General features: G+C 48.3%; 5 protein-coding genes across 5 annotated transcripts; 4 read left to right on the forward strand and 1 right to left on the reverse strand.

Annotated features, from left to right (window-relative positions):
* Window positions 1–3,080: 3,080 nt before the first annotated feature.
* On the forward strand, window positions 3,081–4,742 carry N7532_001219 (glycoside hydrolase family 71 protein; the record flags this gene model as incomplete). The annotated part of the gene is made up of 4 exons (XM_056613713.1): window positions 3,081–3,158; window positions 3,206–3,758; window positions 3,816–4,041; window positions 4,091–4,742. The coding sequence occupies 4 exons, from the start codon at window positions 3,081–3,083 to the stop codon at window positions 4,740–4,742; spliced, it is 1,509 nt and encodes a 502-aa protein (XP_056478754.1).
* Window positions 4,743–5,910: 1,168 nt separating this feature from the next.
* On the forward strand, window positions 5,911–7,044 carry N7532_001220 (arrestin family protein; the record flags this gene model as incomplete). Its single annotated transcript, XM_056613714.1, has 3 exons — window positions 5,911–5,945; window positions 6,199–6,505; window positions 6,565–7,044. 3 exons carry the CDS (start codon window positions 5,911–5,913, stop codon window positions 7,042–7,044), a joined length of 822 nt encoding a protein of 273 aa, XP_056478755.1.
* A 1,048-nt stretch (window positions 7,045–8,092) lies between these two features.
* On the reverse strand, window positions 8,093–10,143 carry N7532_001221 (transcription factor domain-containing protein; the record flags this gene model as incomplete). The annotated part of the gene is made up of 5 exons (XM_056613715.1): window positions 8,093–8,720; window positions 8,782–9,105; window positions 9,163–9,342; window positions 9,395–9,558; window positions 9,619–10,143. 5 exons carry the CDS (start codon window positions 10,141–10,143, stop codon window positions 8,093–8,095), a joined length of 1,821 nt encoding a protein of 606 aa, XP_056478756.1.
* A 557-nt stretch (window positions 10,144–10,700) lies between these two features.
* N7532_001222 (Zn(II)2Cys6 transcription factor) lies at window positions 10,701–13,427 on the forward strand (the record flags this gene model as incomplete). Its single annotated transcript, XM_056613716.1, has 5 exons — window positions 10,701–10,979; window positions 11,112–11,213; window positions 11,298–12,067; window positions 12,123–12,638; window positions 12,683–13,427. 5 exons carry the CDS (start codon window positions 10,701–10,703, stop codon window positions 13,425–13,427), a joined length of 2,412 nt encoding a protein of 803 aa, XP_056478757.1.
* Window positions 13,428–15,122: 1,695 nt separating this feature from the next.
* Window positions 15,123–15,786, forward strand: N7532_001223 (CinA family protein; the record flags this gene model as incomplete). Its single annotated transcript, XM_056613717.1, has 3 exons — window positions 15,123–15,218; window positions 15,307–15,572; window positions 15,627–15,786. The coding sequence occupies 3 exons, from the start codon at window positions 15,123–15,125 to the stop codon at window positions 15,784–15,786; spliced, it is 522 nt and encodes a 173-aa protein (XP_056478758.1).
* Between the last annotated feature and the right edge of the window lie 383 nt (window positions 15,787–16,169).

Raw genomic sequence — 16,169 nt, forward strand, 5'->3', positions numbered from 1 at the left:
TCTCTAGTTTAAAAGCTTCACGTGCTTGAGGATATGCTGCTAGAAAATCTAGCTTGTCGATATGGTTGAATCCTAACCGTGCTTGATTTGTAATCAAGCGGCTATAGGACTGTTCGAGAACAGCATGAAATCCAATCTCCAGAGGTTGAAGAAGATAGGATGAATGTGGCGGCACGCAGAGTGGGATGATGGAGTTTTCAGAACAAATGCGGTCAAATTGAGGTGTAAGATGATTTCCATGGCCATCAAGAATCAGAAGGCGATATTTTCCTTTCGTCCGGATTGATGTGGATGGGATGAATAGATTTTGGAGCCATCTGTTGCTGATCTCATCTGAAGTCCAGCCATTTGGAGAGACTTCAATTCGCCAGTCTTTCGGAATCCCATCAAGCCAACTAGTGTTGTGGTTTTTGGCTTTGAAGATAATGTATGGTGGGAGTGCAAAACCAGCCGCACTAATTGACTCAATAACAGTCACCCATTCACGATTTCCCGGCTGTAGAACTGCCCGACGATCATGATATTCAGCTCGAGTAATCACCCTTTGTGCTGATATAAGGCCCATCGCAAATCCAGTCTCATTAAAGTTATAGATATCATCTGGTTGGATGCCATTCTCATTGATGACAGATTGAACCGTCTTAAACCATTCACGTAAGGTCTTCCGGTCCTCATTTTGAGCACATTGATGGTCATAGCGCTCTGAAAAACGTGTTTGAAGCTCTTCTTTGCGTTTCACGAAGTTTGATGCCCAATTGATCCCAACAGTCGGTGAGGGAGTGTTTCCACGGTTGGCAAGTAGAATATTAGCCATTTCTCTCACAGTAGAGGACCTAGGCGCTACACCGCGTGAATCCATTGAGAGTATCCACTGAACAAGCGATTCTTCTTCAAATTCAGTCAACTTATGACTATTAGCGCGTGTATCAATGCGAGAAGGTGTATTGTGGAGACGACGCGCGAGTGTTGAACGGGGTATCTGGTAACGCGCAGCGATAGCACGTGTAGAGTCGGTAGAACCATTCCGAATATCTCTGATGGCCAGGAGAATTCGGCCTTCCTGTTCGACTAAATTTCGGCTTGATCGAGCGTGTTTTGGTGGCATGCTGGGTGGTTGAAAGGGGAGGGTTCGCGTCAAAGCGCGTATTTCGGCCAGAAAGCAGATCAGGTCGACAATAACAAGTGGCTCGGGCCACATTCGACCGGAAGATCTATTTTCCGGGTACGGTGCTCGATTTGTAATCTATTATGATTGGTCACATATAACAAACAACCCTCTTTTCGGCTGAATGGCCCACTCGTCCGTTGATTACGTTATCCATCATACTATTCGTGCCGTAGGCGCACATCGCCAGCCAACATGCTGGATGCCGTAAGACCAAAGTTCAGTTCGTTGGGGCGGCTTTCGCAGTAGTGCTATGACTTATCCTCACTCTCCTGTACTACTATCTAGGGTACCGGACTGCAACATGCAGAAAGCTCAAATGAGTATGTGTTGACTTTGTTGTAATTCAGAGGAAGATTGCTTGTATTCCTTCTGGACAGAAAACTTGAGGGCTTATATACACATGCGACCTCCAGATTGATTTCCAATCAAAGCTGGTAATTCCGTGAGGTTAGGAATTGATTCCGTTACGATACGACATATCACAACAGACTTCGCTCGAGCTTGGGCTGTTGGCCAACAACACCGCACAGAGGGCCTGCTAATCGCTGCCGGGTCCCCCTCCCCCAAGGCAACGGAGAGGAATGATAGCCTCCGGAAACTCCTACCAATCACTGGGACAGGTCGGTGGGAGTGGAAGAATAGAGGTGCACTGGCCGACGACAAGACCAGAACTGAGCGATCCTCCTGCACCAATTCCTGGCCAAAATCTTTCTCAAAACAAATCAGGAAACCTGTGCCTGTGTGAGAAATTAGAAGGAGAGAGGAAATCAGGAAGAGGTGGAGCATGTGTTAGCTTCACCCGAGTTCGGGCTACTAGTCAACAGCACCACGGCAGGTTCATGCTCGTTGTGGTTCGGTCCCCAAGACATCCGGCAGAGAGGAATTTTGATCAAGAAAACCCCTGCCTATTAGCTCCCCGGGCAGGTCAGTTCAACGCTAGTTGGTCATCTGAGATAACCTGTGAGAAGGGATTGTGGTCTCAGGAATCCTGCCTAGTCTCGCCGGGTCAGGGTTGGCAACCAATGTGGTCGATCCCTAAGATAACCTGCGAAGAGGAATTATCGTCAAAGGGACCCCTGCCTAACCTCGCCGGGACAGGTCGACCATTCAAAGAGAACTCCTCAATCGATGAACCGCGATCGGTCGGTACAGGTTGCGTGGGCCTGTTCGGCCATGGAGCTCCGCCGCCTTGGGCAGATGTTGATGAGCTCATTCATCTAGAAGGAGATCGTTTGTTAATGATCTGAGCCAGCAGAGTGGATAGGAAGGGAGGAATTTTCGTAGCATTGCTATAGTTGAGGGACGAACTTGTTTTCTGGCAACCCTTGGAGGGTTTTGGGAGGTTTCTGTCCTTGTGTGACTTGTCTCTGATGCGCAACGTTTCCCCTTTTGCGGTGTAGCTCGTTTTCGGTGACACCCCTGTGAGGCGACTCTGGAGACTCCCGGGAGAGAGCTCTGTGCGGGCCAGGTTAAGCAGCCATATCGCTCGATCAGACAGCCTGGTGGCTCATCTGGACTCGGTAGCGTCAAGGCCTCCTCGAAGGGTGACAATCGACCGGGGTCGTCACTGAGCGGCAGAGCAGCAAAGCTCAAAACCTCTTGTCATCTGCGGCCTGTTGATTTTGCCATGATAATCCACGCTTTCGCGTGATGTTCGAGCTGTGAGAAGAGAAGCAGAGAAGGGGGTGATGCAGGAACGCGAAGTAGATCGGCGCTAGCAGTGGAACTAAGCCTAGTTGGGAACGTCTTCCGTGCTGAGTCAGTCAGTCCCGTCTCGGCCCAGGAACCGAAGATCGCCCTGAGGTACCCGGCCATCTTACCTGATCATAACAATTCGTGGCTGTGATTGTTATCGCCTGCTGGCACTTTTCAAGAACTCTGCATTCTGGTCCGGCTGCATTTGTCTGCCACAATGGATGTACCTATCCAACTGAATTCGCTCGCCCCCGATGCCAGCTGCACGGATCGCTTGGTTTTCTGCCATTTCATGGTACGAATACATATGACCCAGTCATAAAGACTACTGCGGTTTTATAGGGTCTCCCAACTTACACTATTCAGATTGGCATTGTCAGTAATCGACAGAATCCAACCGACTATGATGGTGACATGCAACAAGCACGGGAGTACGGCATTGATGCATTCGCCCTGAACATCGGCACAGACTCCTATACCGACAGCCAGCTGTCTTTCGCTTACGATTCTGCCGCTAGAAATGATATGAAAGTGTTTATCTCGTTTGACTTCAACTGGTGGCGTCCAGACCAGGGTAGCGATGTCGGAGTCAAAGTTCGCCAATTCGCTGATCATCCCGCTCAACTCATGGTTGACGGCAAAGTGTTTGTATCCTCCTTCTGTGGCGATGGTGTCGATCCCGATGCAATTCGAAATTCTGCCGGTAGAGAGATCTTCTTCGCACCAAATTTCCATCCTGGCCAGGGCGATTTCGGTAATATTGATGGTGCCTTGAACTGGATGGCGTGGGATAGTAATGGACAGAACAAGGCTCCGACTGAAGGAAACGCGGTATCTGTGGCGGATGGTGATGATGCGTATGTACAACGGCTCGGTGACAAGGCATACATTGCGCGTAAGTACCCGAGCCCCTCCGGAGCCTTTCTTCACTATTGTTTGCTGATTTCAATAGCCGTCTCTCCATGGTTCTTTACGCACTTTGGGGACGAAGTCTCCTACAGCAAGAACTGGGTGTTTCCCTCTGACCTGCTATGGTACCGACGATGGAAACATATTCTGGACCTGATGCCTCGCTTCGTGGAAATTATCTCATGGAACGACTACGGCGAGTCGCACTACATCAGTCCCTTATCGTCACCACACACAGATGACGGCTCATCGAAATGGGTGATGGATATGTGAGATTTTACTCCCGCAATTCCAAGGGCTCTCGTTAACAAGTTGAAGGCCTCACAAAGGCTGGCTCGAGATGGCCAAACCTTTCATCGCGGCCTACAAATCAGGCTCCCCGTCGCCAACCAGCTTCATTCACGAAGAAATGATAGTGTACTGGTACCGCCCAGCCCCCAAATGTGTCAACTGCGACGCAACCGACAACACCATGCAGGAAACCACTCCCACTGGCGGGTATTACTGTCGCGGGAAGCCAGACGGGTGGGATACAATGGAGGATGAAGTATTTGTCGTGACGTTGCTGAAGGAGCCCGCCCTTGTGAAGGTATTGTCGGGGCCGAATACTCGAACCTTGCAAGCGCCGGCCGGTGCGCACGAGTGGTCTGTTCCGATGGGTGTGGGTACCCAGTCATTCGAGGTTCGTCGGGGAGAGACTCTTGTCGAGGCTCTCTCCGGGGTCAGCGCGCGAGACATTGTTGACAGATGTCCACTTGGTATCTACAATTTCAATGCATATGTCGGTACGCTACCTGTGCATTCTGAACATGATCAGTTGGGACGGGAAGGAATGGCTCTGTTGTTGCAGGGTCTGCGATCGCCTCTTCCGCCTTGTGAGGAGGTTTCAGAACACCATGTACCTCCTCGTACTCACTCCCGGATATCTTCGCCTCCACCAGAATCTCCCAGCTGCTGTACCATCATCTGATCATGAATCAAAGGCGTCCGTTTACGCGCACCGTTTCGATATAACATGTCAATACTTTCTGGCCGTTCCACTCACTGCGTTTATACATTATAAAGCCTGCTCGACTTCCTTTACTTCACGAATCAAATACGCCTCTAGACCAGCCGGTCTGTCTTGCTTTTCCAACGCGCTTCTGTACCTTCGAGGATGTTTGTCTTTCTCGGTAGAGACCTTGCAGAAACTCCGACTTACGAAATTTAGGATTCTGAAAACGCAGTGCCATTGTCGAATCTTTTATCCGGTGATGAATGATTACCGGCAAGGTCTTCTTGCTGAAGGATTTCTTGCTCTTTATCAGTCCATGTCGTCAAGTTGGTCTGGCCAATGCGCCCTCCATCCGAGCTTCATCACCATCCTCGACGACCAGGAAGGCCACAGGGTTCAAGTACGTATGAAGAAATTGGCTGGGAAATCATGAGATTGTGGCGTTTGATCCTGGTGCTTTCTGGCTATAAACTGTCTGGAGTCGGGTCGAGGCCGGAAATTCCATCATGGGTCAAAGCATGGCCCGAAACTAATTGCGATGAAGGCAATGCAAGGATCTACATCGCGCGATCGCTGTGAGCCATTGCGTACTGAACAAGCTTTATGTCTTTTTGAGATTCACCGAGTGTACAGTGCTGACGTGTTGTCGACCATGACGTCGGGCACATGATTCATAGGAAACCCCTGGATGGCTGGCATGTCATGATCTACCTTTAGCGACATTCTTCACATGCATTTTTCGGAAGTTTCGTTCCGCTCACGCCCCTTGATTCACACGAAAACTGGACTCGAACGCCTCAAGCTATAAAAGGGAATTCCAAAACTCTGTCAAAGCCAGGACTCTAAAGAAGCTACATAGACGATCGGGCACGAAGATCTCTAAACACGCACTAGGTCGCTTGGCAAACCGGTCTGCACGACAAGCCGAGCCGGGTACCGACCTCCTCAGAAAGGAACGTGGATCAATCCACTTTCCCATTCGAGACGAGGACAATTCCTATGGAAAAAGATCTGCATATCAACCCATTTCATGACAGCTTGAGTGATAAATATATGGCTTATTAAGGAGAGAATCTTCCAAGGAGTGCCATAGGAGCCACACACTGACATATGAGCATCCTGAAACCTCCCGTCTCCTGCAAAAATGTTCCGGAAGGATACAGTTCAGGCTACGCTCAGGTACGATACCCACCATGTTCTTGATTCGAAGTCTAATCAATTCCGCCTGGCAGCATCGATCGGGGATGTGTCTTCGTTCCCATCAATCCCGTCTCGAGCGAAGATTCCTGCGTCACTGGAAGGTTACATCTCCATCTTTCCCAAGCTATCTTGGGCAAAAGTATTTCCGTCAAATTGGTTGGACGATTGAAAATGTGAGTCACCTTTAACAAACCATTACTCCCTCTATTTTTCTAACGCCGATTCCTACTAGCCTGCGCGATGATACGTTTACAAAGTCATATTCAGAGGGGATCACATACGAGCGAAACCAGGTACTGGCCACGTCAAAAATGCGAAGCTCGTTTGAGTTGCCAGCTGGTACTTACGACTTCCCATTCGAACTACCGTTAGAGCGCAAGATGATGGATACCCTCATGGGACCTGGGCATGAATATCATTCATATCAAGTACATGCAGCCCTGCATCGACGATTTGCGGCGGATGTGAGGCTGTCGCAACCAATCATAATATATCGATCACCTTTGCATCAGATTGATATCGAAGAGCCATTCCTAATGGTGAGTTTTCACGCCGGAGGAAATTGTGAACTCGACGCTGACAAAATTTCGCTTTCCAGTCAGAAGAAGGGCAAATAGACGAAAAGCTGAATTACCGCGTGACAATACCCAGCCAAAACATCCCATTTGGTTCAAGCTTTCCAGTCGACCTCCATTTCGCCCCATTTCGCAAAGATTTAAAGCCGGGGGCGATCACATTACAGGTCATGGAGAAACACCAACTTCAAATTCCACTAACTGCTTCGGAAACGGTCACATACAACTCTTTGAGCTTCCGCGCACACAAAAGTCATTTGATATTCAGTCAGACATATGATGAGAAGGATTGGAATGGGAGCGAGTCGGAGCTTTTAGACCTTGAGTGGTCAACATCGAAACTTGTTCATCTCCCCCAAGATCTGCAGTCCTGTACACAAACTGTGCAGTCGAGGACGATTACAGTCAATCATACATTATGCTTTCAAGTCGATTTCAAAGACGAAGATGGAGATGTGACTACGGCAAGCTACCCTCAATTTCTTTCCATCGTGTTACACTAACAACTGTCTTTCACTAGGTCTCTGGGAATATTCCATTCAATGTGTACATGTGTCCGCGTGCTGTCATGGAAAACGGCACCGTATATTGGCAAAATCTTCAAGAGCTCAAACAGGATGAAAACCAGGTCCCGCCACTATACGGTGCGCACTCGGCAGATCCTAGCATGTTATTGCAGATACCTCCAGTCTACTCTTTAGTTGCCAATAATTATGCATGAACCCGTTGGAATCTAGCTACGAGCCCAAAGGGGCCCTACACGGAACAACTTTCATCGGGCTTCACCTGACTAACGTAACTATCGGTTAAGCTGCGCACACGGTTAGGCTGTGCAGCCCGCCCAGAAACGCGTTCCGACGCGTACCCACCATCTTCAACCGCCCACCATGTCACCAACACGCATCAAGCCAAGATTCGGCTAATCACGAGGCCTAATCATGCCAACTATTCAGAATTTTCAAAACGGTCAATTTCCTAGTCTCCGCGCTGCAGCTAAGACATACAGCATACATGAGGCTACAGCACGCGCGCGAATGAGAGGAACGCGTTATACTAGTGATACTCGCCTTGGTCGCCAGATATTGACTGAATTTAAAAAAGGAATATTGGCTTGTATAGTGGATACTCTCTATATATTTACGTGGTGTAGTACTTAGGCGATCTACTGTGAGTGTTGGTATCACCAGCTAGGTACTGTGTACACAGTTAAGTGGACAGTTTGTATGCTCCAAAGCAAATAATCAATTGATTCTGTTGATAGATGTGGCCGACTGGGCAGTGGATTACATTACTCTACACGAGCAAACCTCCAGTTGACGGCTTTGCTTGTCACTCAACAGATCACTACAACTTTGATCATTATTATAATACAGACATCTTCAGGAATGGGAATGACATCGTTTAACAATCCAGTTCAAAAAAAGGCCCGTGCGCGTACTGGACTCGAACATCAACAACCAAGAAACCGAACAGCATTAGTGTAATCTCATTGTCTAGTAGAGACAAGTTTTCTCACAGTCCAAAACAGCCATCTGGCTGATTTTCAAGCCATCAAAAAGCAGCCTGGGAGCTAGGCCTCCTCCACGGAGCCTCCTCACCAATGCTCAGGTATTCGTACCAGTGCAACATGTCTTTCAAATTCGGCACAACCGGGTTGATTTCAAGATACTTCAAGAAGCTTCCGTCGCCATCAACTCCAGCCAGCCCTTCTGCATACTCGTCCCATTTATCTGGCTCATGAGTATTTTCGCGCGGCTCAAATAATTCTTCGAGTGCAGGTGGGAGGGCGCCCGAGACAGGTCCTTGGCCCGTCTTGATGCTCGTGCGCATCGCCAGTTTGAACGTGTGGAATAGGTTCCGCCCTACCTGCGAGCGACATGCAATGATGGAGAATGCTTCTGTGAGGTTGAGAAAATCTTGATCGAGAATGTTGAATCCGTCCTGTATGATCAGACAGAAAAGTGAAACGTTGATAGCGTACATAGCAAAGTGATGACTATATTCGAGTCCGAACTGCTCTTTGAAAGTCTGGACGAGAGACGCAATTTCCCGCGCTGAGGAGATAGCCGTTTTCATAGAGCTACCCATATAGGGGGTGTGTGTATCTATCGGAACAGATGATATGTCTCCTTGAAGATCGTGGCAGCACAGATTGATGACGAGGGTATGATACCTCATCCTATGATTGTCTTCGTCAGTAATTTAGGATGTCACAAATCTGCAGATAAATTGCAACACACCTGAGGATCAAGATGTATGGCGCTGGCATCTTCTCTGACTGAAATACTGTGGGAAGATTTCTATCCCAGTCACAGAGGCGATCATATAGTGCTCGTTTGGCCCGGTCGTCCTTATTGGTGCGCATAACCTCCCATGATGCATCCCTGGCTATGTATGACAGGCTACATGCCTCGTCAAAGTACAAGCTCATGTAGGACCACCGTGGTTCTGCTTGTAGTGGGTACGGTATCCACAATTCATCATGCTGGGTATCATCGCGAGAAATCCGACTGAGGTTCACTGATTTAATGCGGCTGTTCTTGAGGAAGTTCATATGGACAATCCTGAAAGTGGTCAGATTTTCCAGTTGCTTTCAGAGATAGTAATGAAATAGGACGCACGTATCAATTTGAAACAGGCCCCACGCAGTTCGTTTGAGAGACCGCTTCATGTCGTCGGAAACTTGTGAGGCCTCTAGTTGTATATCGCCGGTATTATTCACTAGACCCATTGACTCCGCCATGCTGATCGCTCTATTGAGCATTGTGTATCCGTAGGCATCCCGGCCTAACAAGGAGTATCTGAATTTCATTAGATCAATAAAATCGGCAGATCACCTGAATTGCTACCTACCTCTCGTATAGTAACAGAATTGCCTGGAGAGAAGACAAGCGGACATCGTTTCTGCTCTGAAATTGGTGCGAGCTCAGGTATGATTCGGCCTCGGCTAGGAAGTGAGCCCCCTTTCTCTTCACGTCACCAGGTAAACTGTACGCCTCTGAATAATCAGAAAAGAACTAAGAACGTTAAGAAATTCTCGTTAGCTTGAAATTGACTCATCAAATGCCACCACTTACGCAAGCGTTAGCGAGGAGAGCGTTGACCAAGAGCGGACTGCAAAAATCCGAGTTCATATTGCCATTTTTCATGTGCTTGACAAATGTCTCACGGCAGAAAAAGGCGTAGAAAGGGTATGCCCAGGTCAGATAGAGTGACACCAAATGTGAGACGAGGTCATCACTGTCGGTGACAGTTGTCCAAGGTTTTGCTGGGACTCTGAACGGAACAGTGCTGCACAGGTATTGAATATTCATAACCATAGGCTGAGACCTAGTAACAGCACTGTCAGATTTACTCTCGGAGTCGACATTTCTTGACTGGCTGATGATTCTGTCGTTCAGGCGATAGATTCCTTCGCTTGCTAGCATTCCGTCAAGGGCTACACGAACTTCTCGCAGAGAGTCAGGATCTTGAATCATGTCTAGCAGATGTCGTTCTTGGTTATGATCCCCAAGTTGAACGGCCTCGAAAAGCTGGCGAAGCAGGTCGCGATAGTTGAGTGACCCGGCTTGAGCGTTTATAGGCTCTTTATACTGCTTCATCACTTCCCTTTCTTCCCAATCGAGACTCTTACGGTCCTGAGATAATCCCGCAATGTCTTATTTCCTTGTATCTGCTCTTGGAATATGCTCAGAACGTGTTCCTAACAAAGTGAGCTGGTTGAACTTACCCTGCACTCGTTCGGATGGGCTAAAGATCCGAGTAATAGCACTTGCCACTGATCGCTAGCCCGCTGATCACTAGCCCCGGTGCAACGGTCGACCGCCTGGAAGAGATGTCAAAAATCCAACTGGCAGTTGACCATTGTCCGTCGTGCACATTATACTTGTTGGGGACAGTCATGGAGAGTGTGTCACGTGATCTTTGAATGACTAGATGATGATATCAGACCTTCCCGAATCGGCTGGCAACCCAGCCGCGGCTTGTTCTCAGCTCCGCATTTTCTGGAATATTAACGGTCCGGCCTGAAACTGATGTCACTGATGTGGGGATCCGGGGCGACCTTCGCGATCCGACGACATGCGCTAATATCGCCAACACTCATCCTTCTTATCAGGCCGGTATCGAGGTGAAAACGAAAAACAGGACCTCGATCCACATGGCCGAATTACCATTTAGAAACAGCGTTAGAGCTGAGGAAGTCGACTTTCCTGTAGTCTCCAACGCTCCTCTCCAAGAGGCAGCTCAGATGCAAATGCCGTCTCAGAGGGCACTGCCGTCCATCAGATTGCAGACTTCCGCTGGCCCCCGTCCCTCACCTCTCGGAAAGGTCGCGATTCCTAGAGGCCGCTCTGTGGCCATACAGGGGCGAAAGCGCGTTTCTAGGGCGTGCGAATCATGCCGAATACGCAAGACCAAGTGCAGCGGCGAGACTCCGGTTTGTAGAATGTGTCGCGAATTGCGAACGACATGTCAATATCCGTCGAGTAAGCGGGAGCGGATGATAAGGTATTTGAGAAATCAACCCATTCGGAACATCGGTATGCTGAGAAATATGCTCTTCAGACAGCAAACGGATCTTTCGACAAAACTGCAAGCTTGCCAGAATCTACTGAAGGAAGCGAAACAATTTGTGCCAGGGCCCACGGCGCAGAAAATAGCGGAATATCTTGTGAGTGACCCATTCTAATGATCCGGAATTTTGAATTCTCGCCTAGCATCAATAGTGAGCTGTCGCTAACAAATAGTTTTGTAGCAAGATGACGACTCGGGCTACATGTCCAACGACGTGGGCTACATGTCCAATGACGTGTCCAGCGGGTCGTCGCACAGAGTTAAACGCTCCAAAGACGAAGCAGCAGATGGAGAATCCAGTTCAACCTCTTCAGTTGGATCGTTGGAATCCTTGGACCAGATCGAGTATGATGTCAACCAAAACGATCAATCTCGAGCCACAGGCAATATCGGAAAGAGCTCAGAAATCACATGGATTCAAAGACTTGAAAAGGCCGCAGAGCAACACCAGAGCGGTCCGTCCGGCCAATTTGGCTTCGATAGTACTTACAAAGATAGCAGGGCAAGGGAGGAGCCGCATCCGCACGAATTGAACTATCACCTCGACGATCTTGACATTGGTGTTTCGGAACCGGTGCAGACATACTGGTTGCCTCCTCGTCCGCTTGCAGATACCCTTTTCGATATTTATTTGCGGGTGGTGCATCCATATTTTCCCATCATTAATCGGCCCTTGTTCTGTGAACAATATCGGAGCTTCTTCGACAGTTACGCGATTCCCGGCGACAAATGGTTAGCAATTCTCAACATGATATTTGCCATTGCATCCACCTACGTGCAGATGACCGAATTGGATCAACACGGAAATCCACAGGATCATTTGCTGTATTTGACTCGTGCTCGAATATTAAGCTTGAACGGAGAAGATTTATTTCGTCATCCAGATCTTCAGCAAGTCCAGGTCGAAGGCTTAATCTCGTTCTACCTTCTTTCCACGGAACAAATTCACAGGTATCATCTATCGACCCCCCTTCTCAAATTGAACTCAGTCTAATAGGCCGTGCAGAGCATGGATAATATCATCCTTGGCGATTCGTTCTGCGGTGTCTCTCGGTATCAACATGAAAAGTAGCAGCCGGGCAGTCACCGATCTTTCCAAGGAGACCCGCAACAGAGTCTGGTGGTCTCTCTTTAACCTTGAAAACAGACTGGGTCTCATGACTGGTCGCCCTACATGTGTTTCAGTAAACATGTGTAGCTCACCCTTTCCGCTACCGCTCAGTGATGAGCAACTACAAGCACCGCTGGGCATCCAACTTCTCACCGATACAGCTTTCCGAGACAAGCGTATCAATAACGTCATGGTTAGCTTGCATCTTCGGCAGCCGTCTTTTGGCAGATCCCATGGCAAAGAGGACATGGACGAGTCCCGTGAATGGCTTCGTGGCCTTCCAGTTACACCCGAGCTTGGGTTTCTCTACACCTGCGACCTAGCCATCTTGGTGCAAGAGCTTTTGGACCATATCTACACAGTGAATTCGGTGCATCAGACTTGGACTGATCTCAAAGCCCGTATCGGCGAGTTACAAAAAGAGTTGATGAATGGTTCATCTCGCTTCCACCCAGTCTGGATTTCACCAATATCACGAATGATGACGAAGCTAGAGACGAAAAGACACGGATGGCATGCCAATACTACAGCGCGCGAATCATGCTGGGCCGTCCTTGTCTCTGTAAGCCGAATGAATCTCTAGACGGTTCCGACGAAGACCAAAAATTCACCCAACTCATGGCTGTCTCTACCATCAGGGCTGCTGCTCATATGGCTCAATTGATATCAGGTGTATTAAGCAATGAACAGTCATTCGGGATCAGTCCATGGTGGTGTTGTCTTCATTATGTCATGCAGACAGCGGCAGTTTTGATTCTTGAGCTTTCTCTCAACTCCATTCACATGGTAGAGGAAAAGAACAATATCCTTCGCCTGGCTAAGGGATGTGTCCGGTGGCTATATCGGACATCTCAGAATAGCGTTGCGTCTCACCGAGCTTGGCGGCTTTGCGATAGCTCCTTGCGTCGGCTTGCGTCGCCAATGGGGCTTGACGTTAGCGATTTGCCCTCTTTCCCGAGTCGACAGGGTCAGAACTTGGAAGTGGACACATTTGGCACTTCTGCTTTCGGATCCCATCCTGAGCTACCTGACTACGTCCCGCCTCCGGATTATGCCAATCAACCTCAACCTATGTCTCCACCGGACGCCCGCATTGGGGCAGGAATGGACAACCCCCCTTTTCAATCGGACCCCCTTACCCAGAAATTGTTGGATTCTTTCTTGACCGGATTTGAAAGTGATGACTCGCAAACACAATAAAAGAGTCTTTCCTTACACATGCGTGAGATTAAGTAACTCTAGTCGGCAAGTATGCTAGTGAAGATGGAATCAACTCCTCCGCTATCAAAGCCGGCTTTCAAAACACGCATTCCAGCTCCACTCCAGCTTTAGTGAGACAAACTCAAAGGTCATAGAGCACCCACGCCCTCGGCTATCCGATCGCAGTGCCAATAAATATCACGACAGAGTAACGAAGCAGATAGGTGTGGTTATTACTAATGACACTATCAAGAAAGCAAAATGCGTACGGAAGATTTTAGCCGCCAAAGCTCATCTTCCAATGCCAGTAGAGTTGATGCCTGAATAATAAAGATTTTATCCTCAATGTGACCACAATGCATACAAACAGTCATTTGGAAAGTCACCAACCTGGTAATATAGCCGGTCTCGATCTTGTACAGTCGATGACGTGTCAACGAAAGGTTTTCGAAATGAATTTTTTAGTTATTCGTAGCTACTTTTTGTCTGTCAGTGTTGGATCAGCCATAAATCGAAAGCAGCGAGTCAACGTGGGCGAACAAGGAAAGAGAGCTCTGGCCGTTACAAACTTACCCTCCGTAAAGGCGGCGCTCGGTAATCAAGTTTTAGTAATTGATACGATATTTGCGATCACTTTTTATTGTCTTTCGGATTGGAATGTATACTGTCGAGGATAGTGGGGTAGCACCCGAAATAGCTTAGTTCCGTTTGTGTCGTGATATCTTCATTTGTACTAGGGGATTCTCGACACTCCGAGATCGGGAGGTTCAACCCCTCACCCTACTCATGTAAGCAAGGACACCCTAACGTGTCCTCGCAGCATCCGCTCTTTTCTTCTTTTCTTCAATTAATTCATCCTATCTTTTTGGATTGGTTCCCCTTGGTAGATTAGCCCCATTCTTGCATACAATGCCATACTGTATCAGCTAGCTGCGACATATACAAATAGCGCAACCAACAAGGTTTTAGTTTCAAATGTTATTGGATGAGGATATATATCTGGGGAAATCGCTTCCTTCTCGCTCATGTGGACTCCACTAGTTAGTCATGTTGAGATGGGCTACGACGAAGCACTGAGTATTGAATGAGGGCCTGCTAGACAAATCGACCTTAATGAATTGGCAGAACTTTGACTTGACTCTGTTGTGTTAAACTGTCTACATGCGATTCTGGGGGTATTTATCCATGGACGGGCGGCAAGCCCCTGACAGTAGTAAATCCTTCATAATCGGTCTCGGTCGGGGTTCTTCCATGAAGATCTCCCGAATGTAGAATATAATGGTGGCAAGAGCGCTTAAGCGCATATCAAGCTCAGTGCCTCCGGTTTCCCTGAACAGGCATGCCGACAGAGGTTGGGAATGAGGCATCAATCCAGTGCCTTATCCTGGAACCTCAACAAGTTAATCTGGAGGCGTTTCTACGCTCCAACGCAATTACTACCCTAAATCGAAAATTCATTCACAGCGAATCAAATGATGGTTTCACAACCTCAGTAAATTTGGATTTCCAGAACTACTGAAACAATACAGAGCAAAAGAAAACGTAGAACATCCACGATGGTGCCCTTTGCCTTGGCTTAGTCAACATCCTAGTAAGTTACCCCGCCAGAGATAACCTCACATTGCACTGCCATCAACCAACTCGAGTGACTTGGACGGATTTATATCATCAGGACCATCCAACGCAAACGGCACAATGGCAGAATTTCCTCCAGCCAGTCTTCAGCCACTTATCCAGGAAGTTTTCGATCTCCTGAAAGCCCGGAATGAAACTATCTCCGTTGCTGAAACAGTACGTCCACGGGTCTTTAAACCAGGGGCTATCTGCAATAACTCCGCCCAGCCAAGCCAAGACAACAATTCTAACATCTTTCTACCAGGCTGCAGGCGGTCTCATTTCCGCTTGTCTCCTCTCGGCACCAGGAGCATCAGCCATCTACAAAGGCGGGCTCACTGTCTACACCCTAGACTCTCGCATTGCGTTTGCGGGCTGGACACCAGAAAACATGAGAAACTACAGCGGGCCAACGGCTGAGATTGTTGCCAATATGGCCGACCATACCCGACGCACGTTGGGCTCGACTTATGCAGTCAGCGAGAGTGGTACTGCTGGACCAACGGGGGGAACGACAAGGAATCGGACCCCGTAAGTTTAGCTTCCACGTGGGGATGATGTGCAATTCTAATGTTTTTCCTACAGTGGTTATGTAGCGGTGGCTGTATCGAGTGCCAAGGGGCAAGTTACGCGAGAGGTTGAGACGGGCAGTAATGATCGTGCAGAGAATATGGTTGCGTTTGCCCGGGAAACTTTGGTCCTATTGAGAGATGTACTTTCCCAAGTTGAGTCTCCATCTCTGTAATGTCTCGCTAAATTTTATTTCCTAAACGTCACTAAAAGAATTATGACTAGAGAAAAATGATGCATACATCGAATAACCCTACGACGCTACATACAGCCAGGAACCGACCAGAAATTTGTGACTGCAAAGTTGCTAAGCAATGCTCTGCTAAAGGCGTAAGAAAGTCCAGCGAATTGGAAATGAAAGAGCTAAAAGTAAAAGATAAAACAAAAAACATACAACAGCAGGGATTCGCATGTGGTCACCCACCATACTACTAACCTGCCGGCGTGTGGCTTAAGTACGGCTGAGCGGACGGGAAGCCCTGTTCTCCACACCCTATGGCCGTATGTACTGGAATTAGATGGCTGGGAAATTATGTAGGCGAAAGCAAATACGAACCC

The sequence above is a fragment of the Penicillium argentinense genome (genome assembly GCF_028826775.1).
Source record: "Penicillium argentinense strain IBT 30761 chromosome Unknown utg000002l_segment0_segment0, whole genome shotgun sequence".
NCBI lineage: Eukaryota > Fungi > Ascomycota > Eurotiomycetes > Eurotiales > Aspergillaceae > Penicillium > Penicillium argentinense.